General features: G+C 42.1%; 1 protein-coding gene and 1 long non-coding RNA gene across 2 annotated transcripts; both read right to left on the minus strand.

The window, feature by feature from the left end:
• Positions 1-8,791: 8,791 nt before the first annotated feature.
• LOC103581836 lies at positions 8,792-10,386 on the minus strand. The gene is made up of 2 exons (XR_549694.1): positions 10,355-10,386; positions 8,792-9,562 (listed from the first exon to the last, which is right to left on the minus strand). It is a non-coding gene; the product is annotated as an uncharacterized LOC103581836 (long non-coding RNA).
• A 7-nt stretch (positions 10,387-10,393) lies between these two features.
• LOC103581840 (heat shock transcription factor, X-linked-like) lies at positions 10,394-11,378 on the minus strand (the record flags this gene model as incomplete). Its single annotated transcript, XM_008563578.1, has 1 exon — positions 10,394-11,378. A coding segment is annotated over exon 1 (498 nt), but the record flags the coding sequence as incomplete, so codon positions are not given.
• Positions 11,379-11,439: the final 61 nt, after the last annotated feature.

Below are 11,439 nucleotides of genomic sequence, written 5' to 3' on the forward strand. Positions count from 1 at the left end.
AAAATCTGCTAGAACCATTAAAAGACTTCAGCAAGGTTGCAGGATACAACATAGGTATATAGAAAATTAATTGCATTTCTATATACTGGCAATAAACAATACCAAAATGAAATGAAGAAAGCCATTCCATTCACAATAGCATAAAAAACATAAAATACTTTAGAAGAAATATAACAAATAAGTGCATATTTTACACACTGGAAAATACAAAGTATTGCTGAGAGGAGGTGAAAGAAACCTAAAGAGAGATGTACCTTGTACATGTTGTCAATGTTGTCAAGATGTCAATTATTTCTAAAGAATCCCTATAAAAATTCCAGTAGACTTTTTTTTTGCTGATATTGACAAAGTGATTCTAAAATTTATATTAAAATTGAAAATACCCAGAAGAGCCTCAAAATATTTGGGGAAAAAAAAGGTAGAGGACATTCACTTCCTGATTCAAAATCTAGAATAATGATATGGTAATCCTGACAATACAGTTTGGTGTGAGTACATATATAGATCCGTGTATCAAAATTGGCACTACATGAATAAACCCACATATTTCTGTGGTCAACTCATTTTCAAAACTGTGAAAATTCACATAATTCTCAAATTGAAAATTTGAAATTTTAAACAATTTGAAATTTGCTAATTTCATGGGAAAAGTCTTTTTAACAAATGGTGATGGAAAATTGGATAGGAAATTAGCATATTGAAGAGATATCTGCACCCCATGTTTATTGCAGCAGTATTCACAATGGCCAAAATATGGAATCTCTCTAGGTGTCCATCAACAGATGAATGGATAAGTGAAATGGTGTATATATACACAATGGAATACTACGTGGCCATGAAAAAGAATGAAATCCTGTCATTTGCAGCAACAAGGAAGATCCTGGAAGATACTATGTTAAGTGAAATAAGTCAGGCACAGAAAGATATATGCCACATATTCTCACTCACATGTAGTAGCTAAAAAAATAAGTTGAACGTTCAGAAGTACAGAGTAGAATTGTGGTTGCTAGAAGGTGGGAAGGGGACTGGGGTGGGGGATGAATGGACACAATGGTAAATGGACACAACATTATAGCTAGATAGGACAAATAAGTTCTAGTGGTGCACAGTCCTGTTAACCATCTATAATAAACCAAAAATTATTGTATGTTCTCAAATGGATAGAAGAAAGGACATAAAATGTTCTCATCACAGAGAAATGATAAATTTTTGTGATGATGAATATGCTAGAGAAATGGTTCCCATTTGTGTATGACACGATATTATATGCAGAAAAACCTAAAGACTCCACCAAAAAATTCATAGAACTCAAGAACGAATTCAGTAAAGTTGCAGGATACAAAATCAACTTTCAAAAATAAAAGCATTTCTATACACTGAAAATGAAATAGTAGAGAAAGTTATAAAGAAAGCAATTCCATTTACAACAGTTACCAAAAAAAAAAAAAATAGGATACCGTGGAAAAACTTCAACCAAAAAAGTGAAGGATCTCTTCAATAAAAACTATGACACACTAATGAAAGAAATTAGAGGGGACACAAGCATAAAAAATGGAAAGACATTCCATTTTCATGAATTGGAGGAATCAATATTGTCAAAATGACCTTACTACCCAATGTGATCTACAGATGCAATGTAATCCCTGTCAAAACGCCAATGCAATTCTTTGCAGAAAAAGATAAACATATACATATAAAATTCATATGGAACCTCTAAAAAGCCTAAATACCCCACACAATCCTGAGCAAACAGAACAAAGCAGAAGGCATTATACTTACATACTTCAAAATATACAACAAAGCTGTGGTAATCAAAACAGCATGGTAGTGACATAAAAACACACATATAATACAGTCGAGAACATAGAAATAAATCCATATATCTACAGCCAACTGATCTTTGATAAAAGCACCAAGACCACACATTGAGGAAAGAACAGCTCTTCAAAAAATGTTGCTGGAATAACTGGATATTCCTGTGCAGTGGAAAGAAACTAGACCCTTATCTACCACCGTCTACCAAAATCAACTCAAAATGGATTAATGAACTAAACGTAACACCTGAAACTATAAAACTACTACAAGAAAATATAGAGGAAACATTCCAAGGCATTGGTCTAGGCAAAAGTTTTCTGTAGAAGACTTCTAACACACAAGCAATAAAACCAAAAATAAAAAACTGGGATTACATCAAACTAGAAAGCTTCTGCACAGCAAAGGAAACAATCAAGGGTGAAGAGGCAACCAGCAGAATGAGAGAAAATATTTGCTCACTATTCATCTGACAAAGGATTAATATCCAGAATAAATGAATACTTTAGATAACTCAACAGAAAAAAAAATATTCCAATTTAAAGTGGATTAAAAATGACTGAAAAGACATTACTTAAAAGCAGACATACAAGTGGCTAAGTGGTATATAAAAAATGCTCAGTATCACTAATTATAAAAAAAAAAAAAACACAAATCAAATCCACTAAGAGGTATCACCTCACCCCATTCAGAGTAGCTATTATCAAAAAGACAGTGCACAACAAATGCTGGCAAGGATGCAGAGAAAAGAGAACACTTATAAACTGTTGGTGGGAATGTTGGTTAGTACAGCCATTATGGAAAACTGCATGGAGGTTTCTCAATAAAATAAAAATAGAACTACCATATGATCCAGCAATCCCACTGGTGGGTATTTACCCAAAGGATAGGAAATTAGCATATTGAAGAGATATCTGCACCCCATGTTTATTGCAGCAGTATTCACAATGGCCAAAATATGGAATCTCTCTAGGTGTCCATCAACAGATGAATGGATAAGTGAAATGGTGTATATATACACAATGGAATACTATGCAGCCATGAAAAAGAATGAAATCCTGTCACTTGCAGCAACAAGGAAGATCCTGGAAGACACTATGTTAAGTGAAATAAGTCAGGCACAGAAAGATATATGCCACATATTCTCACTCACATGTAGTAGCTAAAAAAATAAGTTGAACATTCAGAAGTACAGAGTAGAATTGTGGTTGCTAGAAGGTGGGAAGGGGACTGGGGAGGGGGATGAATGGACACAATGGTAAATGGACCACGACATTATAGATAGATAGGACAAATAAGTTCTAGTGGTGCACAGTCCTGTTAACCATCTATAATAAACCATAAATTATTGTATGTTCTCAAATGGATAGAAGAAAGGACAAAAAATGTTCTCATCACAGAGAAATGATAAATTTTTGTGATGATGAATATGCTAACTACCCTGATTGGGCCATCACACTTGGTACACATGTTTTGAAATATAACTCTGTACCCCATGTGTATGTACAATCAATATGCTTCAATTAAAAAATAAATTCCTTAGGCCCATGGCTAACTTGGGAGAGTGAGGTGCTGATAACACCAAGGCCACGGATTCGGATCCTATATAGGGATGGCCAGGTCGCTCACTGGCTGAGCGTGGTGGTGACAACACCAAGCCAAGGGTTAAAATCCCCTTATTGGTCATCTTTCTAAAACAAGAAAAAATAAGTTAAAATAAATTCCTTAAAAAATATGAATATTTCTATGAACTTTTGAAGTATCCTTGTACAAACAACCAAATGTCTTCAAAATTTGCACATCAAATTACCATACAACCAGCAATTCCACTATACAAGAGAAAACATACATATGTCCACACAAAGACTTGTACACGAATGTTCATAGAAACATTATTCATGACAGCAAAAACTTGGAAACCACTTGAATGCCTACTCCCCAATGAAGGGATAAACAAAATGTGTTATGTCCCTGCAATTGAATATTATCCAGCAATAAAAACAATGAAATACTGATAGATGCTACAACATGGATGAACCTTGAAAACATTATGAGGAAAGACTCCAGACGTGAAAGATCACATATTCTGTGATTCCATTTATATGAAATGTCCAGAATCGGCAAATCCATTGGGACAGAGAACATGGTACTGCACGGATCAAACAAAAAAGCCATGTGATATGATTCATTTCATATGGAATCTTCTGAAAAGGAAAATCATTAGAGATAGAAAGTAGATTACTGCTTGCATGTGCATGTGCTGGGAACATGGATTAAGTATAATTGGGTATACAGGATCTTATTGTTTGATGGAAATGCTCTAAAACTGGGACTGTGATGATGGTTGGATGAGTTGGTGAATTTACTAAAAATCAATGAATTGTACATTTTAAGTGGGTGAATTTTATGGTATGTAAATTATACCTCAATAAAGTAAAAAAAAAAAACCTAAAACTTGGGCACCTTGGAGTTTTTAACTCTCAAGCTTGTTTTCACTGACTTTCCAGCAATTTATTAATGACATTTTAAGTTTTCTGCCCCACCCCTGTCTCCAAATGGGCTTTCTGCATCTGGCCCTCTATTCTGGTAAGCTGTGATTGTCTCTATCCACCCGTCTGTCACTCCAATTTTGGGGGCAACTGTTTGTCTTGTGACCTCAGTTCTCTAACAAATATAAGACATACTGATGTGCAGTTTGTTCAGCTTTTTTTCTTGCTGTGAGGGGGAGAGTGATGACTTCTAAGCTCCTTAGATGCCAGATACGAAACCACAAGTCTTAAGTGAAGGCTTTTTTGAAAGGTGATATTAGGCTTCAGCCTGGCACAGCCTTCCTTGTCCTCCATGAGCTTAGACCAACCCAGGACCTGAGTACAGCTAGCCCTGGAGGACAGCCTCTCCAAAGGACGAGGCACAAGCCTGGAGCTCGTGGCTTAACAAAAGATCTCCGTGCAGCAGGTGAAATTATATAAGTTGTGTCTTAGCATCTCCAGCTGGAGGAAAACAAAGTGCCCATATGTTTGATGTACCATCAGAGACATGCTTGTGTGCCTCACAGCTTTCTCAAAAACCATCATCATCTTGGGGTCTATCTCTTTCTTTAGGTCTAATAGTGTTTGGTATATATATCTTGGTGCTCCAGTGTTGCTCGTGTATATATTTATGATTATTATATCTTCCTACTGCATAAATCCCTTTATTATTATATAGCAACTTTTTTTTGTTTCTTTTTATGTTCTGTGTTTTAAGGCGTATTTCATCCAAGATAGGAATACCTACTCCTGCTCTTTTTTGGTTTCCATTTGTGTGGTTTATCTTTTTCCATTCCTTCACTGTTTGTCTTCTGTGCCTTTACAGTTGAGGTGAGTCTCCTGATGACAGCATACAGTTGGTTTTCCCTTTTTTTTTTTTTTTTCTAAAGATGACTGCTAAGGGGATCTTAACCCTTGACTTGGTGTTGTCAGCACCACACTCACCCAGTGAGCAAACCGGCCTTCCCTATATGGGATCCAAACCCGGGGCCTTGGTGTTATCAGCACCACACTCTCCCGAGTGAGCCAATGGCCGGCCCCTGGTTTTCCCTTTTTAATCCAATGTCCTCGTCTGTATCTTTTTAGTGGGGAATTTAATCCATTTACATTTAGGGTTGTTACAGAAAGATACCGTGTTAGTCCTGGCATCTTATCTATTTCCATTTGGAAGTTTTAAATATCTTTTGTTCCTTACTTCACTGTTTATCTTTTCTCTTCAGTGTTTGCTGGTTTTTTGAGTTGGTAATATACCATTTCTTTCTTTTTCTTGTTTGCATTTTTGTTTTACAAGTGGGTTTTGTTCCTTCTGGTGTATTCATTGTAGGGAGCTAATAAATGATTTCAGTAAAGTTGCCAGATATGAAATCAACATGCAAAAATCAGTAGCATTGTTATACTCCAATAAGGAATTAGAAGAAAAAGAAATCAAGAAGGGAAGCCCATTTAAAATAGTCACCAAAAAAAGAAAATAACTAGGAATCAATTTAAACAAGGAGGTAAATGATCTCTACAATGAGAACTATAAATCACTGCTGAGAGAAATTAAAGACGACAGAAAAGATGGAAAGGCATTCTATACCCCTAGATTGGAAAAATTTACATTGTGAAAATGTCTGTACTAATCAAAGCAATCTATAGATTCAATGTAATCCCATGAAAACACTAATGACATTTTTTTACAGAAACAGAAAAAAATAATCCTAACATTCATATGGAACAACAAAAGACCACAAATAGCCAAAGCAATTCCGATCATAAAAACAAATACATAAAGCTGGAGGTATAACATTACCTGACTTCAAATTATAGTACAAAGCTGTAGTAACACAAACTGCAGGGTACCAGCATAAAAACAGATGTTGTGTTGTTTAATTTCTATAGTTTTGCAAATCCTCCGAATTTCCTTTTGTTATTGATTTCTAAATTCATTCCATTTTGGTCAGAGAACATACTTTGTACAAGTTGAACCCTTTCAAGTTTACGGAGGTGTATTTTATGGTGTAACATGTGGAGAAAATTTTATGGTGTAACCTATGGAGAAAGAAGCAAATCCCAGAGGAAGTTCTAGGTGCATGCTGTGGGTTAAATGTGTCCTCAAAAGTTCATGTACTGGATCCTTAATCTCCACTGTAACAGTGTTAAGGGGGTGAGAAATCCTATTATGGTAACTGAAATGTGGGCCTTTAAGAGGTGAATAAATGGTGGGGAGTGTACCCTGGGCAAGGGATTAATGCACTGTTGGTTAACTGAGTTGTCATGGGTGAGATTATGATGATTTATACGGAGAGTAAGAAGATTAGCTCTCTCTTGCTCAGCCCATTCTCTCCATGTGACACCCTGGTTGCCACACGATCCTGTAGAGAGTCACCAACAAGATAAAGGCCCTCACCAGATATGTTCCCTGGAGTTTGGTCTTCCCAGCCTCCGAAATTAGAAGAAATAAACAAAATTTCTTTGTAAATCAGTCAGTTTTACGTTTTCTTTTATATGCATCACAAATGGACTAATGTAGTGCACTTCAGAGGAAATTTGTTCTGCTGTTGTTGGTTGGAGTTTTCCATGGATGTCTGTGAGATCTAGTTATTTTACAGTGTTGTTCTAGCCTTCCTTTTCCATGTTGATCTCCAGTCTAGTTGTTCTACCCATTATTGACAAAAGGTTGAACTAGTCTTTTAGGCCTGCCATAACATGTTTCAACAAACTGGGTGATGTAAACCACAGAAATTTATATTTTCACAGTTCTGGAGCCCAGAAACACCAAACGAACGTGCCAGAAAATTGGGTTTCTTGTGAGGCCTCTCAATGATTTGCCAAGGGTCACCTTCTCACTGTGTCTTCACATGGCCTCTTCTCTAATGTGTGTGTGTGTGTGTGGTGGGGGCAGTGGAGAGACAGGGAGAGGGACAAAGAGAGAGAGAGAGATCTCGAAATCTGGTGTCTCTTCCTCTTGTCATGAGAACACTAGTTCGATGGGAATAGAGTCCCACCCTTAGGATCCCATTTCACCTTAATTACCTCCCTAACAGCTCTAACTGCAAATAGAGTCACACTGGGGTTTACGACTTTATCATAGGAACTGGGGGGAGGGGACGGAAGTCAGCTCCTAACATGAGGTATTGGAGTCTGCAACTACGATTGTAGAACTATTGCTTCAAGTCTGTCAGTTTTTGTTTCTTTCACTCTGCGGCTGTTGTTGGGTTCTCAGAAGATCCACTTGACCTCCACTAGCGGTTGGATTGTGACCAACAGAAGAGTGATGTGAGCACCCCTCACCAGGAACTCAGAAGGGCTGCTGGGCTGGTGGATGTAGCCTTCCCTGTACCTCTGCTCAGCTCGCCCACCTCCTCCCACCCCCTCCTTGGCAGCAATTGTGAGTGAGCCCACTGGTACCACCCTATCCCTCTGAAAGCCCAGGAGTTCCAGCCCGGCTCTTCCCATTCCTGCTCTGTCTCCCCTCTGTAGCCTTGTGTCAGCTGTTCCTGTTCCCTCTCTTCTCCCATGCTCTTCAGGGCTCCCTGGTGCAATGATTCTGCTGTCTCTGCCCTCATCTAGCAGGCAGGCTTACGATGGCCTCACTCAGCTGAGACACACCACATTTTCAGAAGAAGGCATCGCTGCCAGTCAGCCAAGTCTGTGTACCACGTCATGCCAACTCCTCAGGATCTGTCACAATCTTGCGTAAAACCGGCCAGCCACCAAGGGTGGTTTGGCAGCAGCTGACAGAAAGGCCTAGAGCCTCAGGCTGATCATCCACCCGATGTGCTGACGGGTCTCACTGGCCACTCTGTGTGTGTATGACAGGGGTCAGGGGGGTCCCTGAGCCAGCATTGCCCAGAAAACACCGGGTCGCAGATCATCAAGGAGAGAGCAAGTGGTGCAGCATCTCTCCTAGTTATGACAGCAAGAAGACGTGTAACCCATTTCAGAGAAGTACCCATGGAAAAGGTCAAAACAAGGAGTCTGTGCTCTTACAGGCTTAGGCATCAGCAATCCCAGTGGCTATTCCTTTCTGCCTTACCCAAGCATGCCACTGAAGTGATGTGTGATTTGCTGCTCTATTAAGGAGCGAAGAGGCAGAAAACACAAGCTGGTAACTAGAACATACTGGAAGAAGCCCTCCCTCTTCTAGGGAGGAGGAGGGACTACTGGCAAGAAGATGTGTTGCAGCCCCGCAGGGAATTGTGTCTGGATGTCCAGGGGCACTTGTCATTGTGCACATCTGGCCACTGCTGCTGGGTGTGTGTACTTTCCAAGCACTGCAAAGAACTTTTAGTGAGTGGAGGCAGGATGGGCGAGAGGCTCAGTTAAACCTACATCCTTCCTGAGTATCTGCTGGGCACCTACATCATGCCAGGGAGTGGGGTTATTCTCAAGTCTTTACCAGGCAAGCAACAGACACGTTAGGGTGCCCCTGACTACAGAAGAAGAGAAATGACAGAGATGAGCAACTCTTTCGTGCAGACAAAAAATGACTCATTTTCTGATCCTGTTTATTGACCAGGACATGTTGTCACCAAATTCTTTCCTTACCCGTGCTAGTCTGCATGGTCTGGGTACCCCTGGATCCCACCAGTGCCTGGCATGAATTCTAACACACAATGGCAGTTGGGACAGAAATGGACTGGTGTTGGAGGGTGAGGCAACGCAGAGACGGAGGCAGCAGGCCCAGCAGCCATGACAGGCAGAGCCACCAAGTGATGAGAGAAAGGCAGCAGTCCAGGCAAAGGAAACTGTGTGGTGTGCACGTTGAGAATCCTGGGGGGCGTCGCAGGGACACCCACCACATGCCAGTAGGAATCAATCTGGGTGGAAGGTACAGTGAAGAAGACGCAGGGAAGCTCTGCAGGTGCAGCGACATCCCCCAACTGAGTAACGTGGGCCTGGCTGCTCTCGGGCTGCCTGACGGCTGGCTGGGTTATTGGAGCGTCGTCACTCACCACGGTGGGCTCCGGAACTGTCACAGGAATTCCTGGTGGAGCAGAGTCACTCCTGACTTGGGTGGCAGGACTGTCAACTTCTTGGCTCTTTGGCATCTCTTCGTTATCCTCATTTGTAGATGCCTGATCTTGTTGCTCGGTGCCTGTAAGTGCTGGAGGGGATCCCAGAGCTTCTGCCTGGCTCCTCTTCTGCCTTAATGCAGATTTAATGCCCGCCCTTCTCTTCATCCTCACAAGGAGGTGAGGGGAGTGTCTTTTGAAGTAGGGGCTGCAGTAGAACCGCAACTGAGATTCAAAGTTGAAAAAGAAAAGGAAACTCTGGGTCATGAGAGTTGACTGCAACCATCAACAGTCTTTGCCCCTGTGCAACACAGCTCTACTGGTCCTGGGAGGCCCTTTAGGAAAAGGTCACAGTCCCAAAAGGAAGCTGGGGACTAGTTTTTACATCCTCAAGACTCGCCCATGTATGGCGAGCACTGCACCCTTGGAAAATGCCTAAACATGGTAAATTAGGAAGTGTACAAGGCCAGTGAAAAGGGACATTGAAGCTGCAGATGGGGAGTGAAGCAGATTTGGTGGCTTCAGCATGCAGCGTCAGCCAGCTGCAGAGTGAATCCCTGGCTGGCAGTCTCTGGTCATGGGCTCTTCCACACCAGGGGCCTGTGACTAGACAAGCATGCATGTTCACACCACCTTCGAAAGGCTTCCTTGCCTGCTTTAGGCTTAGCGTTTCTCCAAACACTAGTAGGGGCACACCAATATTTCAACAGGAAGGTTCCTTACCCCTGCCTACATTACGGCTTAAAGCACTATGCCGTCACGGGGACAAAACCACCAGGTGACATTTGTCCCCAGGTAGGAGTGACTGAAAAGCTGTAATCTTTTACACACCCCAGATGGACTGGCACTGTTAACACTTAAGTTACTGTCACCACCACACAGACAAGGAACAGGCACAGGAACAGTTCTGTACCTGCTCAATGTCACCCAAATCCCAAGAAGCAGTCCTGGCACTTCCACCCGACCCAACCCCAGAGCCCACCGACTTAGCCCCTTAGAAGACTTGTCATCTGTTACCTTGCTCCTGACATAGACTGGTCTTTCCTGGATGAGGCAGACCGACATGTGACCGTCCAGACGCATTTTGCTGAAGCCGTAGAGGTTTAGCTGGCGGATGAAGCTCTTCATACACTTTGTTTCAAACACTTTGTTGGGGCTGTTCCTTTCCAGGACCTCCTTTTGAAACAGTTTTTCATTGATCACTATACCAGTCCCACCATCATCCCACCAAATTGATGCAAACTGGTGGCTGTTGACAATTCTCCACAGCTTTTTTGGAAAGGGAAGAGAGAGGAGACTATCTTCTGCCTCTGGCAGGATGTCATGGACAGGGCGCAGCCTTCTGAGCCAAGACTCTTCGTTCAAAGCCTGGAAAGCAGTTTCTTCCAGCTGCAACCTCAAGTTGTGGTTCCCACCTGACACCGGGCAGTACTGGGCACAGGAAGGATCTGCTGGGTGACGGTGGTTCTCTGTGTCTGTCCGAGGAGCCCTTGTTTCTGGAGGAAAAGGCGCAGCTTCGAAGCCGTGCCCCCAGCTTCTTGGATCACAAGCCATACTAAGTGATGGCTTGTCCTCTGTTCATGTAAACATGAGACTGCAGTGTGGCCCACAGGGCCCCTTGATAATCCATCTGCAGGACATCACAAAGGGGCTCAGGTTGCTTGGGGGTGACATCACAACACACCCAGCCAGTGATCTCACAAAGCACCCAGCCAGACAAGTGACCCGTCAGCTTGTCAACATTCTGGTCCACACAGAGTGCACTGAGGTCATGGGAAAGCCAACGTTAGCACACACTAGAGTCACGGTAAACTGCCTAGCCTTAGGTGCAGAACGTGAGCTGGCTTCTTGTTCTGGGGCTCCTGTGGCCAGGCAGAAGCATAGTAAAGTGCTTGCCAAGGAAGGCCTGAGCTCACAGTCTGAATCCACTCCCCACATAGCACAGCACAAGACTGAGGCTTTTCAGCCCTGACTATCGTCTTCAGAGAGACACACGTTGGTTTGTGCCCAGTGTTTGATCTCTGCAGTCATTCCTTTGGCGTGTGATGCTGGGCGGTCACGAGAGGGGCACCCATCCAAAGCAGCCTCTGTATTGCATTGTC

This window comes from Galeopterus variegatus, unplaced genomic scaffold (assembly GCF_000696425.1).
Source record: "Galeopterus variegatus unplaced genomic scaffold, G_variegatus-3.0.2 Scaffold14070, whole genome shotgun sequence".
In the NCBI taxonomy this organism is placed as follows: Eukaryota; Metazoa; Chordata; class Mammalia; order Dermoptera; family Cynocephalidae; genus Galeopterus; species Galeopterus variegatus.